The sequence below is a fragment of the Hesperophylax consimilis genome, chromosome 22 (assembly GCF_061612785.1).
Source record: "Hesperophylax consimilis isolate HC1 chromosome 22, BYU_Hcon_1.0, whole genome shotgun sequence".
Taxonomy (NCBI): Eukaryota; Metazoa; Arthropoda; class Insecta; order Trichoptera; family Limnephilidae; genus Hesperophylax; species Hesperophylax consimilis.
Window position 1 is genome coordinate 21,209,920 of NC_142857.1, and position 24,931 is coordinate 21,234,850.

At 33.9% G+C, this 24,931-nt stretch overlaps 1 protein-coding gene across 1 annotated transcript; it reads right to left on the bottom strand.

The window, feature by feature from the left end:
- Nucleotides 1–45: 45 nt before the first annotated feature.
- Nucleotides 46–14,195, bottom strand: LOC149413224 (uncharacterized). Its single transcript, XM_089645560.1, has 3 exons — nucleotides 13,616–14,195; nucleotides 13,386–13,500; nucleotides 46–2,934 (listed from the first exon to the last, which is right to left on the bottom strand). Exons 1-3 carry the CDS (start codon nucleotides 14,002–14,004, stop codon nucleotides 2,623–2,625), a joined length of 816 nt encoding a protein of 271 aa, XP_089501686.1. The 5' UTR covers nucleotides 14,005–14,195; the 3' UTR covers nucleotides 46–2,622.
- Between the last annotated feature and the right edge of the window lie 10,736 nt (nucleotides 14,196–24,931).

Here is a 24,931-nt window from a genome sequence, read left to right on the forward strand (position 1 = left end):
ATGAAATTTAAAAAATAATTTAATTTATTTATATTATCGAATAATTAGGGATTTATAATAAGAATACAGGGACTAAAATGTGTGTTGAAAGATGAATAGTCAATTTTATAAGGGGAAAATGCAATAATTCATTCAGCAATTTATAAATCTATACAAAAACTGAAATATGTATGGTTTGCCTCTAATCTAGCAGTATTGAGTATAAAGCGAAAATTGTTTTAAAATAATGACAACAATTAAAAAGAAATAACAATAATAACTATCAATTAAACAATTTTATTCATTTATTTCTATGCACATGATTTGAGGGACTCATGACCAGAGTAGCTTAAGTGCTAATTGACATAATATTTAAAGCATGTAATCAGGTCAAAGTCAAAGTTAACTAATAAAGCTATTTTGGTTAGAACTAGTCAAATGTCATCACTGTTCAAATGGTGGTTAAGACATACTGGCAATGAGAGCCTCAATTTTTAAGGCTCTTATAAACGAGCAATGCTGTACAGCAATTTCTTGCCGTCAAGAGTGTTGTGTATTGCCTATTCTTGTCGACGAATTGCCCTGTTTTTTTGCTGAAAGATAAATAAATTTTGCACATTTTGGCGTTTTGCAAACTTGCTATAATATGTCAAACAATTGTGAATTCGTCTTTTATATTACGGCAATCTTGATGGGACATGGAAATATTGACGGCTAACACTAACACCTTGCCCGTCAAGACAATTGTTGGGCAATTTATTATGCTCGTTTACCAGATCCTTTATAATAAAACACTTGGTAATGTCTGTATCGCAATATGGGTAACTAAGAAATATGAAAGTATAGGATATTTACAATGGAAATTAATTAACCATGGCCAATATAACTTACCTTAATGCAAAAACTAGAAATATTATGTTTGGTCAACAAACAATAAAATTTAAAGGATGTTTTTTTGTTCTTGTTTGTAAATGACTGCTTTGAAATTTTGATTTTATAAACAACTATAGCAATACATATTGCTAGGTTTTACATAAAGGTGTCTGCTTACATAGCCAAAAACCACCGAATAGATAATACCAAGAAGTGTAATTAATCTATTCCGATTCGAAAACACTGATATCGACAATTTAATAAGATCTATCGACTCCTAGACCCCAGACAGGCTGATGAAATTAATTATTTGTCCAAGAATTTTAATATTTAAAAATGTTTCATCAATTGAGGAGCTGAATGAAATATTTGCTCCCGTCGCCTTTTTGGTATCTTCAATCCCATCTTCCTGTGTAAATATGACTTCTGCAGGTTTTACGCAGACGGAACTACAAGCAAAACACTACACACAAAAGTTACAATACTATGTAGTTACAAATTACAAGTGAATAGTACACATTTCAGAAAACTTTATATGTGTTTTACTCAAAACTACAATTTTCATCACATAAGTTGTTATTGCATCCAGCTCCTCAAGATCTGGTTAAATAAGGAAAAATTGAGCTCACTTTTCAACAGCTTATCTATTTGGTAAAAACAATGCTTTTTTTTTTAACAAAATTTAAGGCGAAATTTTCGTATCGGCAATCGAGAAGTTAAATCCGCGGTTGTTGACATTTTGAACATTATGATGACAGTAGTTCGGTTTTGCAAAGAAAAAAGAAACACGTTCCTGTATTAAAATCATAGACAAAATGTGAAATATTGGTGATATCTATGCTTACGACCTATAGGATTCATGTGCTAAGCTCGACATTCCATCATAGCCGAGATTAAAAACAACTGATATACCGGGCTGTAGTTGAGAGTAGTATGAAGTTAGCAAGGGAATATAACATTGGTAAATTTACAGTATATTTTAATATTTTTATCTGAAAGTTAAAAGTAGTAAAATATTTAAGTGTGTAACATCTACGTTAAGAGGTACCGGAAAACGTCAAAACTCTCAAATTTTCCTAAAATACAGCCGTTTCTTAAAGATTCTAAGTAATCTGAAATTTTGTTAAACCAAAAAGGCTCGGATTTTAATTGTTCAGATGAAAGAGACTATAAAGAAGAGTGTCTGTGGGTATATTTTTTATACAAATCTATAGTTTTATTCCGAGATTGATAAAATTTTGTACACTTGATCTTTAATCCCTAGGAGTCGAAGCCCTGCATTTGGAGAATTGAAGAATTGTGCCCAAGCAAGTCACGAAGCACTGCAACTGCAGTGTCAACATTATACATTCATTTTGCCTATTATATGTATATTACTTGTACTGGGTTTTTTGAACACAAAAATCAAAATGTCACTTTATCAAGAATGGTATTGTCTTCATGTTGGCCTTATAAAAATGTATTATTATTTATTGAATATTCTTGCCGGCTCCTACGAGTAAAAACAAAAGAAAGGTCACTGTCTATGAGATTTTGAAAAACCTTTTGTGCCTCTTTCCAACTGCTTAAAGCAGATTAAGGCCCTGGCAACGATGGGTGCTTCTTTTAACATACTTGACTGTAAGACATGAGATAAAGAATTACCACTGAAAGAGCATCTTCGTCCTGTTTCTGAAGCCGTATCTTTCGGTCATGTTTGAACCATGCCTGTAATGATGCCCTAACGAATAAATATATCATATTTACAAGAATTAATAAACACACCCACAGTTATAAGGTGATGGACCGCAAGACCTGAACTAAAGAATCCCCGCTGGACAGCGTGCCTTGGCTTCGTTTCTGGCGCCGCACCTTCCGGTCGTACTTGAGCTTGGCCTGGACGCCGAGGCACATGCGGCGGTGGCGTTCATCGAGGGTGGGCGTGTCGTACGCCAGATGGAGCAGGTGAAATGCCGCATTGCCGTGACCGAGCTGGGAGAGGGCAAGCGCGAGAAAGAGCCAGCCGCGCGCCACTCCATCCGGATCACCGCCCAGCACAGAGAGTCGGATCTGCTGCATAGATATTCGGAGAGCCATCTTCGCCTGCAAAATTATCAAAAGATTTCATAATTTTATAAACCATTTCTACATACATGCTTTATAGCTTGTCGATTCTTATCCTAATCTTGCGTAATAGAGATTGTTAATTAGAGTTACATAGTTTATAGGCTAATGTGAACAACAATTTCATCCTTTTTTATTCAATTGATTTGGAGGATATTGGCAGATCATATATTTTTATTTCATTTACTTAAATTTCATGTTACCTAAGTTTCGTAAACTCTTGTTTCATGTTACCTATATTTTGTTAACCTATGCATTGTTAAATCTTATATTTTATGTAATCTGTATATTCTTATTTATTATGTAAACTCTTTACTGTTATTGTATTTAAAAAACATAATTGCATTGTATGTAAAAGCCCTATGGGCGTTTAAATGAAATAAATAAATAAATAGCTGTATGACTTTTTAATTTTTTTATTATCCAGCAGGACTAGGAGGGTAGTGCAATCCCAGTCTGACATATTACATGATATGTATATGTATAATGAAGGAGCGTAAATCTTATTGCCGTTTTTGATGATTTTAATCTTTATATTTTCAAATTGAGTTAATTTAGTGTATTACACGGTATTTGGGAAACAGACAAAAATATATGTAATTGAGCACAACATTGCTCGTTTATAAGAGCTTTTTTTATTTTATTTTTAAATCTTTATATTTTCTTTTTAAATCTTTATATTTTCAAATTAAATTAATAAGTGTACATGGTGTTTGGGAAACAGACAAAAAACTTTTAGGGTTAACAAGAATATCGCATTTATACACGGTGTCTGGAAACTTCGGAAAAAGCGGGAAACTTCGCATTTGCAGTTGATTATCCATGTAAGTTTTTTTTTTTTTTTTTTTTTTTTTTTAATTCCTTTATTTTTCCCAATTTTTACATTAATTACATACAATATTATATAAATCAATAAGAATAATGGGAACCCACTAAGGCGCAGCCTGTGCGTGGGTAATATATTTAAGTTATTATTTTATTGTACCTAGAAATAAACAAATTGTGGGCATATAAAATAAAAACAAGATTACATTTTGTATAAGCGTTTTGTATAAAAAGTGTTTATAATAGTGTATAGTGAAGTTATAAGTGTTTATTGTAATATATGTAATACTAGCAGTTAAAAACCCGCTCCGCGGGTTTTTTTCTGCTAGGCCCTGCGGGCGGCACTTGATTGGGCTTAGCCCAGTTTAAGTGATACTAACAACAGTTACATTTAATAGGTAGATATTAGGTCATTCACAGAGAGTGGGTGAGTATATATTGTTAAAACACGGAACAGGAAGGAGTTTAGGCATAATAAGAATGACAGTTGTTCGGGTAAAACTTTACCTTTCCCGAATAATTGCCTAAATGGCTAAAGGTAAATTAATAAAGGTAAATATTCGGAATCGCTGGACACGGAAAATACGAAATATTTTTAAATAATACCTTCTGATTTACCTTAATTACTATAAAAGGAATCGAACAGCATTTGGGAAATTTTTAATTTTAGCTTTTTAATTTTTAATTACGTAAAATGAAAATTCGCTTTCGCTGTATGGGATGACAGCCTGAATAATTTCTGTTGATAACATTTTCTTTTGTCGGTATTCCTGAAATGAGCGGCTAGAGAAAATTGAAAAACGTAAATCAATAAAATTTATTTTTTATTTATTTATTTGCAAAAACAATACAAAAACCAATACATTGCAAAAGCGGTAAACAAATTATGGAAGAAAAAATTTATACATAAGTAATACAGTTAAAACAAATACAATATTTCGCGCTTAAAGTCGTTGTAGGACATATGGAAAATATCAAAGTTAGCTGGAAGGGAGTTAATTAACCTAGTGAGTCTTCCCAGGGGCATCACCATTGGTAAGTTAGTTCTGGACCTGGGAAGAATTAAAAGCCTGTGTTGGCGGCCTCTCGTGAAATTATCCGGGACATAAAGTCCTATTTTTGACAGAATGTCTGGAATTGATAGTAAACCATTCAGAAGCTTGTAAGCCATCAACAATAATGCGACGTCCCGTCTGGAACTAAGGCTGCAGATATTCAGCATTCTCGAGATGAAATCTGTTGGAAACAGCCATGGGTAAAAACCAAAATAATAAAAAATAAATATAATGTAATACAATATTCCGGCAAAATAGTGCCTACTTAAAAAGCACAAATGATTTATTTGGTTATTATTATCATTATTATTTTATTTAACCTAACTAACTAACCACCACGCCGTTTCCCCGCAGGGGTAGGCAGAGAGGACGGACCGCCAAACAACTCGGTCTTGGCACACACTCCTTGCCTCATTCACATTCATACATCGTCTCATACATACTCTTCTATTATTCTGACTCTTGACATGGCCCGACTCGAGTATCTGATTCACTTGATGGTGCCATGTCTTCCTCGGGCGTCCCCGACTTCTGCTACCATTCACATTTGCATCATATATCCTACTTACACTCCTATCTTCGCTCATTCGCTCTACATGCCCAAACCATCTAAGCGTCCCTTTCTTAATCTTACTCATTACGCTTACATCAGCCTTGCACTCTTTGCGGATCTCCACATTCCTCACACGATCAAACATGGTTTTACCACACATACGCCTCAGGGATCTCATTTCAACAGCATTTAATCTACTTTCATCCTTTCTTTGCCAGTTCCATGCCTCACTTCCATACATCAAGGTAGGTACCAGCACTCCGTTGTGGACTGCTAACTTCGCTTCTTTGGACAATTTTTTGTTAGCGCCTACGGCGTTTAGTCCTCCATTAACGGAATTACCTGCATTTACCCTTCTTTCGATATCTCTGTCAGCCTTCCCATCTCTCGTAAACATACTTCCTAAATACACAAACTCATCCACCTGCTCCAAGTATTCCCCATTCACAATTATATTGCACACTGTTTTCGTACTCTCTCTTTCAAACACCATTACTTTAGACTTACTTACATTCATCATTAACTCATTCTTCATGCATACTTCGTTCATCCTAGACACCTAACCTAACCTAACCTAACCTATAATAATCCAACCTAACCTATGTCCTAACCTAACCTATAATAATCCAACCTAACCTATATCCTATCCTAACCAATAATAATCTAACCTGACCTAACCTAACCTCACCTATAATAATCCAACCTAACCTATATCCTAACCTAACCTATAATAATCCAATCTTACCTAACCTAACCCAACCTAACCTAACCGAACCAATCCTAACGTAACCTATCCTAATCTAACCTAACCTATAAAAATCCAACCTAACCTATAATAACCCAACCTAACCTAACCCATAATAACTCAAACTAACGTTACCTAACCTAACATACCTGACTTATCCTAACCTATAATAATCCAACTTAATCTAACCTAACCTATAAACTAACTTGAACGATACTAATCCAACCTAACCTAACCTAACCTAGCATAACCCAACCTAACCTATCCTAACCTATAATAACCTTTTTTAAATATTTTCTTACTTGTAAAAGAAACCAAAATACCTTTATTTTATTTCGAGCTTGGCTAAAATAGTACCACCTACATAGTATTTGCATAGAGTAAAAAAATTAAAATAAAATAAAAATTCTAGCCACTCATATCAGGAATACCAAAAAAAGAAAATGTCATCAATAGAAATTATTCCGGCTGTCATCCAATACAACGAAAGCGAATTTTAATTTTACGTAATTAAAAATTAAAATGCTAAAATTAAAAAATTCCCAAATGCATTCAGATTCCTTTTATATTAATTAAGGTAAATCCGAAGGTTTTATTTATATACCTATTTACCGTATTATCATTGTCCAGCGATTCCGAATAATACTTTAATATATATTATATACCTGGCAAAATGATTGTTTTATTATACATATAAGTTCATGTCAGATTAGAGATTTGTTGGCTAATTTTACAATCAACGAAGCGTTTCTATCTTCCGATTGTCTTGAATGTTATTTTATTGGGTTGGCAGTGCCGAGAGTGGTATATTTATGGCAGTGCCCATACTTCCTACAAACATACGCGTATTATGCGTTACTTCATATCGGTGTTCTGTCAAAATAGCGCGAGATTATTATTTACGTAAATAATATTAAATATCAATATTTTTGAAAATCGTACATGCAAAGAGTTGTTGTTTATTGTCATAAAGTTGATTCAAATGTTTGTTTTATTTGTTAATGCGTATTGAAACAGTAATAATTGTACGTATTTGTATATCGCTCTCATCCGCTCTGTCGGCCAGTAGGGAAACTACTCCAGTGGCCGGTAAAGGAGGGATTGACATTTTTAAGGAACCATAGAATGTTTGATTCTTGAGAGACGTCAAATATCTAAAACGTAATTGTGGATAATTTTTACTGTAATGTAATTAATCCAATGGGTTGTGAACTTTCTAAAACATATTTTCTTCGATATTATCCAAAAATTATATTAGCAGAAACGATGCTTTTGAAGAAATCTGGTGATACTATTTTAGTATGAAATTGGGTCTTAATTTTCAAGTTAGCGGAATTTAACCGAAACAAACAATTTAAATTTGACCAATCAGAGGGCCTACATCGTCCAGACGCTAGGACATTAATACTATCAGATATGGTGAATATTTTATGAGAAACATAAATTGATACAAATTAAATAAAAAAAGTTTCAACTGCTGTGTCGGAAAGCCATAATTTTAATTCTTTTAAATATTGAGGAAGTTTAGTTATCACTTGAATATTTTTCGGTAAAAGATTGAAAGTACGAGGTCCAATGAAACTGCAGTGTGTTTGCATTTGTTTTGTGTTCGTTTGGGGAGTATAAAATACATTATTATTTCTAATGTTGGTTCTGTTTTCATTTATTTCGAATTTATTTTTGTTTTTAAAGATGTATTTCATAGTTTGCAAAATAAATAGTTTACGGAGACAGAATAGTTTAGATTCTTTGTATAACTCATCCGTTGAAAATGTTCTTTTCCGACTATACATAACTTTGATGATATAATTTTGAATTATTTGTAAAGGTTTGATATGTGCATTAAGCGCACCGCCCCATCCTATTATTCCGTATATGAGTGAAGATTGCACCAAAGAAAAATAAATCATTTTCAGTTTTTCAACATTGAGCACTTCTTTTAGTCTGTAAAATGTGTATGTAAGATATCTTAATTTACAGACGGTATTATTAATTTGTGACTGCCAATTTAATTTTGTATCAATAACAATACCTAAATATTTAATCTTTTCAACTTTTCCGAGTTCAAAGCAAGATGAGCATATTTCTTGATTACAGTTAACGTTATGTATTCGAATTTTAAGGTTATTAGGGGGTTTATTTTTACTATTTTTAGAAAAGGTCAGGTAAAATGTTTTATTATAGTTTAAGAAGAGTCTATTACTTTCTAGCCATGATGAGACATATGTAATACATTTTGTTGCCTTCAAAAAAGTTTCAGGCCAGGATTTTCCGTTCACTATTATTACTGTATCATCTGCGTAAGATACAATTTTACCAGGGATTATAACATCACATAAATCATTTATGTATATTAGAAAGAGAATTGGGCCAAGCACAGTTCCCTGTGGTACTCCATTTTTTATTCCTGTTTCAGTACTATAAAAATCCCCTATTTTTGTTTTTTGTTTTCTGTCTTTGAGATAGCTAGTAAGAATTTTTAGTGTATCATTTTTTAAACCTATTTGATTCATTTTTTTAATAAGTAGATTGTGATTTACCGTATCAAAAGCTTTTCTTAAGTCTAGGAATATAGCTAAACTCTTTTTATTTTGATCAACAGATGTGTATAATTTTTTAGTCAGATCGAATATTGCATCTTCAGTGCTTAGTTTTGTTCTGAAGCCATATTGATTTTGGGACAGAATTTTGTTTTGTTCTAGGTAATTCATTATTCTATTTTTGATACATTTTTCAAATATTTTTGAGAGGTTTGAGACCAAGGAAATAGGTCTGTAGTTGTCTAATATGTGCGTTTCTCCTGATTTGTGAATTGGTATTATGATAGAGGTTTTTAATTGTTCGGGAAAATGTCCCTCTTTTAAGGATATATTAAAAATATGTAGCAATGGAGTTAAAATGTAATGTTTTATTTTTTTTAGTGTGTTGCCTGATAAACCATCAATTCCTGTAGAATTTGTTGATTTTAGACCATCAATGTGTTTATCAATTTCATCTGTTGTGATGGGTGAAAAATATTCTAAGGAGTTAATTGAATCGTTAGTTGAGTCTAAGTGTAAAGATGAGTCTACGGGTATTGTATTATCAATTTTGCTAGAAGATTCAAGTATTTGATCTACTACATTTGTAAAAAAGTTGTTAAAGTTTTCTGCAATAGTCGATTTGTCAGTTATAATATTTTCATTTATTATAATCTCATTGACATCGGTTGATACTTTTTTTTTTTGTTCGTGATTTCATTAATAATATTCCATGTTTTTTTGGTATCATTTTTTGCACTATCAATTTTTTCACAATAATACTTCTTTTTGCAATTTCTTATTAACCTATTTAGTAAATTTCTGTACATTAAATATTTCGTTTTCATGAAAGGCATAATACTTGTGTTATTTTTTTGACAGGCTTTTTGATAATTTAACATCTCTTTGTATAATTTATCTCTTTGTTTGATAGAGACTATTAGTCCTACAGTGATCCAAGGCTTTATTTTTTTATAATTTCTCTTAGCGATGACAATTTTATTTGTACTCTTGGAAATATAAGCTTCTAGAGTTTTATAAAATAATTCTAATGCTGAATTTGGGTTAGCTATTGATAGTATGTTGTCCCATTTTTCTGAATGAAGTAAATTGTTTAATGTGTTGTAATTAATTTCATTTATTTCAACAGTGTTAGAGTATTCTTTTGAATTTGTGGTTAAGATGTTGTGTCCGTAGAATGTTGGGTAGTGGTCAGTAATGTTTGTTTTTAGAGTTGAAGATTTAGTTATAATGTGTTTGTGTGTTTTGATAAATATGTGATCCAGAGTCGTGGAATTATTTAGATTTTCTCTTGTTGGTGAGTTTATGTATGATTGATATCCTGCATAAGACAAACAATCTAAGTATTCATTTGTACATTTTGTTCTTTTGTTGTTTTCATTAATGTTTATATTAATATCACCAGTTAATATTGAAAAGTTAAAGTTATTTCTGTTTGTCATTTTTATAAGTGAATTAAGTTCATTGTTGAATAGAGATTCATTTAAGGAAGGTGATCTATAGATAGCTAATAGCAAATAAGTGCAATTACTATGGGTAAATGTTAATTTAATTGCGTTAGCTGTTTTAAAGTCTAGAATTTCGAAGGCAGGTTTTTTAAGACAATTTTTTATAAATAAAGTGATTCCATCGTGACCAGTATGTTTACATTTGGATGAAATAGTTACATATCCTGGCAAGTTATAGGGAATTACTTCTTTCATTTGCGTTTCTGTTAAAATGACAATACTAGGAGAAAAATCAAGACTATCGAGAAGAATACAAAGCTCATCAAAGTGCCTTCTTAAGCTTCTAATATTCATATTAAGAATTGAAAAGTTAACGTCCTTAAAGTGATTATTTAGTTCACTAGTGTTTTTACAAATGTAATTTTTATACAAAAAATTTTCATCAGACATTTTGATGGATATAAGTAATTTTCACATGCAATGCGGTTAGATGGTCCTTTATTCTGAAGGGATGTCATTCGGCTGCCTTATATGGATGATTGGAGCTGTTTCATCTTTTCTCATCATAACGTTACCGTTTTTCGCCCAGATGAATTTGTAGCCGAGTCTTGAGGATTTCGCCAGAAACAGGAGGTGTTTATTTAGTTGCGTTAATTGTTCGTTTATGAAAATTTTGTTATCTTCCGGAAAATTTATATTTTTAGTGTACAAGACACCATATTTTCTTTTTTGGTCGATGATTTTGTCTTTTGTTTCTTTGTTTTGGAATGATACAATTAAGGCTGGATATTTGTTTAAAGGGTTTCTGTTTCTGATACGATATATATTTGTTATTTTTGTTGATTCCATTTCGCATTTGATGATTTCCATAATATTATTGACTATTTTTGGTAAGTTTTCATTTTCTTTAAAAGGAATACCTTGTATCTCAATGTTATTTTGTTTGTGTAATTGTTCCAGTTTGTTTATTTGCTGTTTTATTTCGTTGTTTTCTGATTGCAGTTGTTTGATCAGTGTATCTTTCTTTTTATTATTTTCTTCATATTCATCAATTTTATTGCAACAAAATTCTACAGATTTCTTAAGATCTCTTAGTTCATTTTTAATTTGTTCTCTAAAAGATTTCATCAATTGTTCCGATAAATCTTCAAACTTTTTTTCCATGAATTTAAATATTTTATTTGTGTTGTAGTCATCATCAGAGTCGCTAGATGGTGTTTTTTTTGGTGGTTTTCTTTAGCTTGCTCATTTTAATGTATTTGATGAAATTCACTAGATGGCGTTACACTTATATTATTATAGTTTTTGATTATTATTTTTTCTTTTATTTAAAAAAAAGTTGCTTTAAGCAGGGAGCGAACTCAGCTCCTCCGTGACAATAGTGAGCGACGCTAAAGTTGCAATCCTCTACGCCACGGCCTATTTATCCGCAACCGTGATAATATTGGTACTAATATGTGATATTAGCCTGACAGTACAGTATTCGGTTTGCGCTAAATAACAATTGCGACAACACTTTCACTGAACACGACACAGATTTAAGATCACTTTAGGATACTGATCAGCGGGCGTTTTAATACAAGTACGCAATAAAAAGTTCACCACTGTTCCGCAGTTATATATTCACCAATATTTTTGGATTATTTCGGTAAATTAACTATTAAATATTGATCATTTATGCAGAGCGATTTTTAGCGTGCACGCACAGTTCGAATGTAGGTACTATGATGAAAATTTTTTTTGATTTATTTTGAAACGAGCTTTTGTTTTCGAGTAAGTATAGTCCGAAGTTGGAATTCTTTAGATCAAATATGAAAATAATCAGTCACTAGGGGGTTATTATATCTTTTAAAATGCGCCGAAGCGTAAACCTTATTGCCGTTTTAATGATTTTAATCTTTGCATTTTAAAATTGACTCAATTTAGTGTATTACATGGTGTGACAAAAATAGCTTTAAAGGAAATTATCAAGAATGTCGCTTATTTGTAATAAAAGGTGTCCAGAAACTGTTGGAATCGATTTTGATTTGGGCTTTCGTTTCCAAATACATAAATCGAGTCCGAATTTTTTTTTTAGTTCTAATTTGAAAAAAATCGGTCGCTAGGTTGTTATTCAAAATGCATACATAGAACCGACGGTTGCAGAAAAAAAAATGGAAAAAAGTTTTTTTTTAAAAACGAGATCTCAGGAATGAAAAAAGTTTTTTTGAATTTTCCATGTGGTGTTGATTGACATGTTTCCTGCTTATGTTACGAGTTTCCAGACCTGTGTATAATGTAGAAATCTAGAAAATAATGTTTAAAAGAAATATAGAGCTTAAAGTAAAAGACTATCTATTTTGAATTTAACAATAACAAAAAACTAATCCAACTATGGACTCGATTTAATTCAAAATTAAATGTTAACCCTTTGCAATCCTATTCATTTTTATATTGTATACCAGCTACTCCATAGAGTGTAATGTAAAAATATGAGGAAAAATTACGATATTTTTAGAAAATTAGAAAAAAATGCTTTTTGGTAAGGTAGTAAATAAAATTATATAGAAGATTGTTAATAAAAAAAAATTGCATTTTCTAATCTTTATATTTTTTTAAAGTGTGGTATTTTAGAAAGCAGTCACCAAAATGCATACGTGGCTTGTTAGGGCACGTGTCACAGTACTCGCTGGTTTCCCGTCTGCCACCTTTTAATGCCCTTTTCTCGCAGACCACACAGTCCCACTTTGGACCTTTTCTTAAAATATGGAGTTTCCTATTGAGCTTGGTCTCTGATGGAGTGAGAATATTTATTGCCCAGATAAAAAAATATTCTAATAACGTGAATGTATAGTTATTATGTGTGAAAAACAGAGCAAAAAGCATAACCAATCGTAAGTGGGTACTGTATACAACAAAATAGAATCATGTGTGTACCTGTAAAAGGACCATTTTATTTTTTGAACAATAAAATGTATACCCATTTGTTCTGTCGCCGCTGTGGCGCCATTGGAGTTGTTAGAATGTTTCCTATGTTGCCGTAGCGGCGACATCGGAGTACAAAGAGTTAAAAAAAACTTACACCTCAAAATTGACTCCAAACATGATAAAATATGAGATTGAAATAATATCAGGGAAATATGTATTTTCGAATAAAGATGTCATTAATAATTTGAACTAACAAGTATTTTTCACACCTAAAAGTATTTGTTAGGACAGACGATTGTGATTTTTTTTAGTGTACACAAAATGACAAAATTTCAAGGATTATATATGTATACTCACGCATCTATCAAAGTAGTCCCCGAGGGCGGAGAAGGCCCCTCCTAGGGTGGACAGCCAGGCCGAGGCACAGTCCCTCTCTAACCCCATGTGGCACTGCCTCCATAGTCTCCAGCCCCTAAAAACAAACACAAAATCACAACTATTCATAAAGATGGTGGAGGCACGTTGCGACAACAATACAATACAGATCCAATGTGAAAACAAATATCATATTGCAGAAAACAAATTACCAAGCATAATCGATGATGTAGGATTCAGCAAGCGACACATTCAAAACAATTTGACGATTTAAATTCTGCCCGTTCTGTTTAAAGTGTTCTTTTAATTTATTGCTAAGATTATTGTAAACACCTTTCCTATAGCAACTGGAAGACTTCAATTCTTCGACGAATGGTTTGAGCAGAAGAGCGTTTGTTTCCATACAAAATAAACCGCCGGGAAGACTTTTATTTGACGTTTCTAGAATTTCTTCATTAGTATTTGAATGAGACTGCAAAATTTTTAAATCTTCTTCATCGGGAAAGAGTAAGCAATCTTTTAATTCAGTTATGGATAGAGCGTATTTAAACCTAATGTCGTTGTCGACGGATACGTATAATGACAATGAAGAGCTATCCATTTCGTGTTTTTAGGTTACGATTTTTCGAAAAGAAACAGCAGAGCTCATTGGAGACAATTGAACGTTGTTTTGATGCACGGAATATGGCCTATATTGCAAAATTCAAATGAACGTGATAGCAATCTGGATTAAACTGATTTTGTGTTGAAATACGGCTCTTCGAAACCAAAACCGCAACAATCACAAACAAGTATTCACAAACGTCAACATTTAATTTTTGTATGAACTTTTTTGGTTTCTCTGTGGTTTTGAAAATTAGGGTTGTGTGAGAAAGATCGATATTTTTGCACGGGTACTTATTTCTTTAAGCGAATAATTCCGGAATATTATGTTGTTAGACTAATACGTTTATTATTAGGTTAGTTTGCTCATCAAATAATTACCGTTTATTATTATAAAAGCAGTGAGAAACAAGTTCAGAGACCTTTCTTGTTTTTTAAACCATAATTTCGTAACCTTTTTTAGAATAAACGTTGGTGGTGGATTAATTGATTATTTAAGTATATTTGTGGTTAGAATGAAGCACCAAGGTGCGCAATTATTTCAAAAATAATGTTATTATAATATTTAACCGCTCGAGTGATGGGGTAATTACAAAATAAATGCTATGAACGATGGTTCAAGTTTCAGGGAATTCGGTTTTGGAATCGGCAACGCTCACTAAAAAAATCGTACCTCCGAATATTAATATGGAAACATATAAACTGCTTACTGAGGTTTACATCCAAAAAATCCACGTACATTTCATCATTTATCTCATATTAATTTGTAGGTCTTATAATTGAGATGTCCGCGGAATTTTTAAATTGTCCACCTAGGTAGCTATTGCTCGTTCGAACGGTTAAAGGGTAGTTTTAAAAAAAGCGCCCTCGGGCATATTTTATTTTATGAGAGTTTTGGTAAATAATGCTTTTTTTTATTGGAAACTCCTCGGAAGAAGGTTTGGTTTTGAATGTCAGACAGCAGAAAATTTATTTTAAACATCACAAAAAATATTTATGTGACTGTAAAAAAAAAACAACAATAAATCAAAACGCCCCTGACGCCATTTTATCCCTACCGAGATGTTTTTTCTTTTTCATTTACCGAACATTACAAAGCTTTTTTATTTTTTTTTATTTTATTTTTTTTATTCGTTTTTGGGGTATTATGCCGTGTTGCGCTAACTTCTTCTTTAGCCAACGTTTCGGACAGCATTGCAGTGTCCATCATCAGGGCAGATGTGTTATTCTAAAATAATACATCTGCCCTGATGATGGACACTGCAATGCTGTCCGAATCGTTGGCTAAAGAAGAAGTTAGCGCAACACGGCATAATACCCCAAAAACAAATAACAAAAATACTTTTTCCTCACGTAATGTTCAAAATGTCTTGCCAAGTCTTTGATTCATGAGATATTGCGAGACTGTTCGTAGCTTGTACAGGTCAACTACATTTTAACGTCTCAAATAAACAAATATGAAAATATCAGGTTTTTAGTTTTAAAATATCGCGGAGATCATGTTGTGATTCGTTCCAACCATCCTATTTCATCGTGCAAACTAAAGGCAAATGTACATGGTACCTGCAGCCTGCTTGGGCCGTATTTTTGACCCCGTATTCCGAATTTCTACCAATTTATGACACTACTTGGACACTTTTTTTCACACAAGTTTTTAAGCTCTTAAAAAAATATATGTTATTTTTTAAGATAATCCCTATAGATTAGCCGAGCTGAAAAGTAATTATGTATATGAAATTCCCTAGATAGAAAATAAAATCGTAAAGTATGCTCCGATAATTATAAAAAAACACATCATTCGAAGCGGCAGTGCGACCCCTTTCATACATAAATTTGAATTTGAGCACAAAATACTTTATTTAAGCCCTTCCCCTTAAGCCCCCGCATATCATATTTCTACCGATTTATAAAAAGTTTCTCGTTAACTCTTAAAGTTTTTTAAGTTAAAAAATGTTATTTTTGAAGATAATATCTAAACATTTGTTATGCCTAAACTTTAACAATTTGAAATTCCCTCGATAGAAAAAAATCGCTAAGTAAGTTTCGAAAATTATTAAAAACACTTTTTTGTTTCGTTATTTTAAATGCTATAGGCATGAAAAAATTCACAGTATATCTTAAAATATAACTAAAGCATTTGTGGAGAGTTTTTTTACTAATTATTTTCACCATTTTCGCTTATTATCGTTTTTTAATATTAGCGCGCTTCCTCTAACATTCGTATTTCTATATCTCCCTTTAAGGCGATGCACTACGTCGTGTAATATTTTAAATTGAGCCGCTATAAATAACAACCCTTACGTAGATGGCGATAAGGTTTAAATTCCCGCTTAACACCATCCGCCTGTATTGATTTATGCAAGAAAAAAACATGGCCAAAAAGTGCCTTTTATTTTATTTTGTGGATGTTCAGGCATAAATATTTAATTTTTTTTCTATCATTTTATAAATAACTTAATTTGCCACATTATACAATAAAATCATAACCGAAAAAGGGTTCGTAAGTAGGAGATTTTGAACTTTCATAGGCCTTTACATTATTTTTTTCTGGGCTTATAAAAAGACTTATCTAAAAATACTCGATTATTTCAAAGGCCAAGATGTATGCTACTGGCAGTATTTAATTAAAGCATCTGAAACATTTCTAGGCGACCAAATTTTCAAACCAAAAAGAAATGATTTTGCGTTACTACGTATGGCATCGCCTTAAAAACATCTGTTAACGTTTACTACGGGGCCTTAATAGTCCAGTCAAGTTAAACATGAAAAGGGGGTTGTGCTTGCAAAAGGTCCAGTCATTCTGAATTTTTTATATGTTGTTAGGACCTAAACCAGTATTAAAAAAAAATTGCAACTTCGAAAATGCTGTGCGAGCGGCGGTGGACCTAAAAAACCAGAAAATTTTCGGATTTTTTTCAGTTTTTGCTCAATATCTCAGTAAAGGAAGGGTCTGACCGGTGTAATGGTTATGTATACTTTTAAAGTAGACTAAATTTGCTATAATTTGAGATCAAAGCAAGCTATATAAAGCCATTGGTTTTCAAGATACAGTTCTTCAAAAATAGGCATTTTTTTCCAAAAAGTGAATTTTTTTCGAAATGGTCACTTATTTTGTAAAATAATTTCTAAAATACGCATCCCACGTCAAATATTGTGTGAAATAAAGTTGTTGTAAATTTAATAAGCTTTTATTTGAAACTAGATTACTATCTGTAGACTTAACGGTTCTCTCAAAAATGGCAGATTACCAAAAACAGTCACAAGTGGATTTTGGGTGAAATGATTTGCATATACATAGTTTATTTGAAACTGTTCTCAAGTCTTTTTATGGTTTTATTTATCAAACAGTTAACACATTTTTGATGAAAAAAAGAAAAGATATTACATCTATCGGGAATGACGTCATCTTCAAACATTGTTTTATATACCTACATACTAAAATGCTTGTACAAATATCATGGTACCTACTATAAGGACAAATTACATGTACACAAAAAATAAAACTAATATAAATCATGTAGGTATTGTGTCTTGGTTGCCAAATCATGTCTTTCTTTTTATCTTAGCTGGGAGAGGCGCCCAGTCTGTAGTCGGGTCATCTTCATCGTCCGAGCATTTCAGCTCCACATCTGGGACGTTAATGCAAAATTTGCCACCGCATGACTGACAGAGGACTGAGCAGTGGAGCCCAGCCTTTCTACACGAGCAGCTCCCAGAGCATCCTTTCTTGCATTTACACGAAATTTTTCGCAAAAGGGCAGGAGGTGCGGGATCCATCGTGGTGGGGATGGAGGTGAGTCCTTGAGAAGACAGCTTCCACCCCCATTCAGTGGGATTCAAGTTGACTCCCCGCCACTTCTGCACTTGGAGGTAGCACCTTGCTGCATGGTGGTCTGCAGCATCTTCCGTCGGTGGCAAATGGGCGAAGTTTATGTTTGTTGAAGTGACAAACGTCTTATACCTCAGGAAATCCAAAGTTTCCCTCGCGATGTCACCCCCATATAGAGCCACGAAGCACTTGATGCCTGCTTCACTCACGGCTTGTGGGGTAGAGTCTGGCCAAAGGAAGACCTCCACTTGCTCAGCAAGTGGTTCACTCTTGCTCAGAAGTGTGCTGATTTTGGTCTTTCCTTGGCCAAACGGCGCTGAGGTGGTATCGCTCCCGGCAAACGCGTGGGTAAATAGTACCGTTCCTGATAATTGTCGGGAATCCTGGTTGTTGTAGGAGGTCGTAGAGTAGTGACAGCAAACAGCTTCACCCTTCGTGCACTTCTGAAGATAGACGTTTGTCTCTTCAGCGCCTAAACCATTGAGAAGAACGAGCAGGTTGACATCTTCTCCCACTATGACGACCCGATCGGCATCTGCTCTTTTTGATAACGCCATCATGACGATCTCTCGATCAGCATCTTCTTCGGCAACAGCCACTTCTACTCCCTCCTTCTGAAAGGCGTCACAGAGAAGAGTTATAAGAAGTCTCTTATTGTTTTCATTGCCCAATACATGCTCTTGAGCAATTTGAATTACTGTGGATTAATCGAACGTCAATTCGTAGCTGGAATGAGCTGCGTAGCGCCGGAGTCGTTCCGCTGTTTTGGTGTTTTTTTTGGTAGCATCTTCAGGGTAGCCGTCAAAAACGATGGAGACGTTCTTCCCAAAGTGGTTTCGGATGTAGGTGGTATAACGCGCCAAAAGTGCTCGAACCGTGCTCTTCCGCTGCCACACGACCTTGTGCAAGAGGTAGCCACCATCCAAAATGACGTGAGTGCTGGCATCTATCGGCGTGTGGCTGGAAAGAGGAGTGAAGGCAGAGTACAGAGTAGATTTTGTGCCCTTGCGCATCCCTTGTTCATTGAACAGAGACATCGGGAACGGGGCCAACTCATACTTGAAGTCATCCTGTAAGTCCTGTTCAGATTTCTTTGCAAAACACACTCGCTGAAAAATTGTGAGCGGATCCACAGCCACTCTTCTGTTTTTGTCCGGCAGTTTAACGGTTGAGGTGATCGATGCCAGCGTGATAACTTTATTTTCCCGTTTTATTACTACCTTGTCATACATTTTCCCCACAATTTCCATCACTACTTCCGTTCCAACTCTCTGGGCTGTGTGGCAATTAATTTCAGGACCTGCCAGTAAACCACTACTGATAGAAATTAAACTGTCAGTTTTGGGAAATGGAGGGTGGAGAGAAAACCAGTTTTTTAGTTTTTCCACGTCACTATTATTTCGGATGATTCGAGAAGGTCTCATGTCTACATGCTGCTCTCCAGTAGGACATGATAAGCTGCAAAAACTTTCCAGTTCTTCACAAATGTTCAACATAAACACCATTCCTGTTGTCCACCTTGCCAGAACACTTTCGGAGATTCCCCTTCCTTGGGTCAACCCACCGTAGGTTTTCATGGATCGCATCAGCTTCTGCTCAATTGTTAGGTCTGACCACAACCCAGACCAAAACTTGTCAGACCGGCGAATGGTGAAGGATCCTTTTGTGAACATGTCGTCTTCACTTTTATTCATCCGATCTTGTAGAGCTATCATATCTTGAAGGTAGAGGTGCGCGCTCTTAGCATACAAAAAATGTCCAGCTGCGTGGAAAAAAGGGAGCATCTTGTGGACAGTGTACAAATGAAGGTTCCAATCACCAGCACGCTCTGCCTGGATGAATAGTTTTATCAAAGTGGTCATACGAATGAAATTTGCATTTCACCCAAAACCAACTTATGACTGTTTTTGGGTATCTGCCATTTTTGAGAGAATCGTTTAGTCTACAGATATCAATCTAGTCTCAAATAAAAGCTTATTAAATTTACAACATCTTTATTTCACACAATATTTTACGTGGGATATGTATTTTAGAAATTATTTTACAAAATAAGTGACCATTTGGAAAAAATTTCAGTTTTTGGAAAAAAATGCCTATTTTTGAAGAACTGTATCTTGAAAACCAATAGCTTTATATAGCTTGCTTTAGTCTCAAATTATAGAAAATTTAGTTTACTTTAAAAGTATACATAACAATTACACCGGTCAGACCCTTCCTTTACTGAGATATTGAGCAAAAACTGAAAAAAATCCGAAAATTTCCTGGTTTTTTAGGTCTACCGCCGCTCGCACAGCACTTTCGAAGTTGCAAATTTTTTTTTTTAATACTGGTTTAGGTCCTAACAACATATAAAAAATTCAGAATGACTGGACCTTTTGCAAGCACGGATGTACATTTTGACTGGACTATAAGGGTAAACGTAACGTTTGTTACAATATACGTGTTCATAGGTGGCGTTAATTTGATTATTTTATTAGAACACACTTTTTGCAAGTTATGCTTTAAAACACAGGTTCTCAAACTTACTTCGACCACCGCCCATAACCAGATTTAAAAAAATCTAGTGCCCTCATTATTTTTTAACTTACCTTTTTACATACACTTTGTGTTAGAGTAAGCAATCTCTTAGTATCAATAACTTGATATAAATATGTAATCATTTAAAATATTAGTCTATTTGCGATACGTTCTAGAGTGGCAAACACTTGATGGTTAAGTGGTGGTATTTACGATTTATGTCTGAATCATTAAATAGTTATTTCCCAGGTGAGAGACTACCTTTCAGAATCTAAAAATTGCTTGAAATAGCTTTATCCGTGTCTGGTGCCCATATCTGAATAGTCATGTATTTCCCCACCTTCCTCTACCACATCTCCTTCCCCTCCTCACGACATACCCCATAGTCTATCTAACTGGCTCCAGGCGGTTGGGAGCAGTTGGGACGATTGTGCGGTACTCACATAAAAATGGTTCTTCTGAAATTGATGAAAACATTTTCAATCAAGGAAATTCTTTCTTGAAAAAGTAAATAATCTCATTACCAGAAAGAAATTATGTTTTATGAAAATTTTTGGCAAAATGAATTTTCTTTGAAATTGCTATGGACTACACGTCTAGATGCATATTATATTCAGTGTGTTTGGAGAAAGTTTATTCTTTGCTGTTTTCGGGGCTGATTTAATTTTTTTAAATAACAATATCTTAACAAACGGATTACCGTATTTCAAACAAGCGTCAGGTGGGAATACTGTCCTTGTTCTACCGGTATTTCAATGGAAGATGCTCAAAGGAATGAGTGTCATTGATCCCTTCGGCACCGGTTTATAATCCTAAACAAGCCCAACATTAAATTTGTAAACAGATGAAATTATTTGTCACGTGAGAACGCGTCATTTCTAAGAATCGTTCTCGCGTTCAACAGCTCGGGTGTAGAGTGATTTGACGGTCTCTGTTTCCTCTTACTCCTTCCTCTCATAAAAAATACCCTCCACACAGCATCCCCAAAGATGACATAGGCTCAGAGGGAAATTATTTTCCCCTGAGCCACCTGTCTGAAGTTAATGTAAAAGGTGGGAATACTGTCCCTGTTTTACCAGTATTTCAAAGGAAGATGCTCATAGATACTAGCGTCATTGATACCTTCGGCACCGTTTCATTGGCGGAAAACTTCAAACGCGTGCCCAACATTTGTACACGGTTGACGTTTGTCAGGTGAGAACGGGTAATTTCTTCGAATCGTTCTTGTGTTCAACATTCGGCTGCGGAACCATCGGTCAGCTTCTGTGTTTCTTCCCTCTTACAACATGGGTTTCTTCAAGACCTGTTTTCACTCCTTCCTCTCCTCAAAAATACCCTTCACACAGTAACCTTAGGATAACATAGACCCTGAGGGAGAGGCCTCCTGTGTGAAGTTAATGTATAAATACCCTTCACACAGTAACCTTAGGATAACATAGACCCTGAGGGAGAGGCCTCCTGTGTGAAGTTAATGTATAAATACCCTTCACACAGTAACCTTAGGATAACATAGACCCTGAGGGAGAGGCCTCCTGTGTGAAGTTAATGTAAAAATACCCTTCACACAGTAACCTTAGGATGACATAGACCCCGAGGGAGAGGCCTCCTGTGTGAAGTTGATGTGAAAATACCCTTCACACAGTAACCTTAGGATGACATATACCCCGAGGGAGAGGCCTCCTGTGTGAAGTTAATGTGAAAATACCCTTCACACAGTAACCTTAGGATGACATATACCCCGAGGGAGAGGCCTCCTGTGTGAAGTTAATGTAAAAAAAACTAGAAGATGAAGCGTAAAACAAAAAAATAAAAAATGTGCTTAGGCTGCAATAATATTATGTGGGTCAACTAATATCAAACCATCGCATCGCCTCAAATAACTTCAGTACTATATTGAATCATCACACCAAAACGAAAATAGCACGTTGCAAAAATGATGATTTTCGAAAAATGCATTTTTGCGTTTTGAAATGAAAATATGCTACCAGTTTTTGTTTTGTTAACACTAATTTCGATTGTGCTGTCAGTTTAAAAATTGGACTATGTTCTGATGTGTTTTTTTAATATTTATTATAACATCCAGTGATTTTTCACGGCTCTGCGCTAGTTGTAATAATTTACAAGGTTTTGGACTTCATTGAAGTTGTAAATCTATTTATTATTGGTTCCTGTAACAATTCAATTAATATTTGTATTTTATATGAAAAAAACACACGTTGTAATATAGCACTTTTGCTTTATTAGCAGTACTAGCCAATATATCTTTTTCGAAGGAAGAAAATACCTTGGGGTGTGACATTATACGAGTATATATTAGGGGTAAATGTAACGTACGTTATAATTTACGCATTCATAGATGGCGTTAATTTAGTTACTACCTACATTTTTTTGTAAGTTATGCTTTAACAAATGAATTGACAGGTTTCCCGATACCAATAATTGTCAATGTATTATCACGAATTCGGAACACGTGTTCCTATCCTATTTTCGCATTTCGCCATTTTATAATATATTATCAAGACAAACGCAGGTGAATGAACACGTTTTCCGATATATTAGGAATTTTCTAAAAGTTTATCAGGAAACGGCTTGCAATCAAGTTTCTAACCGGATTCTCAATAACTTGAAGAGATTCTTAAGGCGATGCACTACGTCGTGTAATATTTTAAATTGAGCCGCTATCAATAACAACCCTTACGTAGATGGCGATAAGGTTTAAATTCCCGCTTAACACCATCCGCCTGTTTTGATTTATGCAAGAAAAAAACATGGCCAAAAAGTGCCTTTTATTTTATTTTGTGGATGTTCAGGCATAAATATTTAATTTTTTCTCGATCATTTTATAAATAACTTAATTTTCCACATTATACAATAAAATTATAACAGAAAATTGGTTTGTAAGTAGAAGATTTTGAACTTTAAAGCAGTTTTCATAGGCCTTATACATTATTTTTTTCTGGCCTTATAAAAAGACTAATCTAAAAGATACTCGATTATTTCAAAGGCCAAGATGTATTCTACTTGCAGTATTTAATTAAAGCATCTGAAACATTTCTGGGCGACCAAATTTTCAAACCAAAAACACATGATTTTGCATTACTACGTATGGCATCGCCTTAATAAACTAGCAATACTCATTGGATGCCGCCCGGCCACAACGAATAGTGTGGAACAGTACTGGCATAAACTCTCATCCTTCTTCTTCATAATGAGATTAAGATTTAGGCTCTATTTTTATTTAAAGCCGATTTATTGAAGATTAAAATAAATTCGTCCGAAAATGCATTCAATTGGGGGCTTCCCCATGCCCGGCTTCGAAGGTCGTTGATATGTAAAAAGTCTAGGGATATAGTTTGTGATGCAACTATAGCACAAAAAATGCTATTTTATTGATTTACTCCATAGACATATGAATATGTCTGTGATTTACTCCGAAATTGGCCAGAGCACGACTGTAGATTGTTAACGTACAAATAACAGTTTAGGTTGAATAAATTAAGGCGATGCACTACGTCATGTAATATTTTAAATTGAGCCGCTATCAATAACAACCCTTACGTAGATGGCGATAAGGTTTAAATTCCCGCATAACACCATCCGCCTGTTTTGATTCATGCAAGAAAAAAACATGGCCAAAAAGTGCCATTTATTTTATTTTGTGGATGTTCAGGCATAAATTTTTTTTTTTTCGATCATTTTATAAATAACTTAATTTTCCACATTATACAATAAAATCATAACCGAAAATGGGTTCGAAAGTAGGAGATTTTGAACTTTAAAGCAGTTTTCATAGGCCTTTACATTATTTTTTTCTGGGCTTATAAAAAGACTTATCTAAAAATACTCGATTATTTCAAAGGCCAAGATGTATTCTACTCGAAGTATTTAATTAAAGCATCTGAAACATTTCTAGGCGACCAATTTTTCAAACCAAAAAAACATGATTTTTCATTACTACGTATGGCATCGCCTTAAGAAAAAATAATCGTGGTGAACTGTTGTTGGCGATCTGCAGTCCTACTTGAAAACTATCACAAGTTACCGACGTTATCGATGGACCGTGCTTGATACCCCGTTTTAATTTCGTTTATTGTATTTCTGTAAATTTGTATGTACGTTCCGTTTCAAAATGGTGGCCGTTTTAAGAGGAAGCTACAAGCAAAAAATGTGTATATTCTTAGTATACCTTATATTGTAGGTAATAGGCTTTAAAATTGCTTGACAAACGGAGTCTAGAAACGTTCTATTTCGTGCACAAAACTGGTTTTTTATTAATTTTGTAAATAATTTTATAAGAAAGCAAAAAAGTTAATCAGGAGAAAATGTCACAGATAATCTTAGCTATAATAATGTATTTTTAAAAGTTGTTTCCTTTATGCGTTCATACATTTCTATTGAAAAAATTTTTTTTAGTAGTTTACATTTATATATTTTATTGAGTAATTTATTTTTTATTTGTATTCTACTCAGAGATGTGCAAAATGGGTACCCAAAACCATTTGAAATGCAAAATGGAAATGGGTCAAAATTTTTCCATTTGAAAATGCAAAATGCAAAATGGTTTTTAGAAAAGCATTTC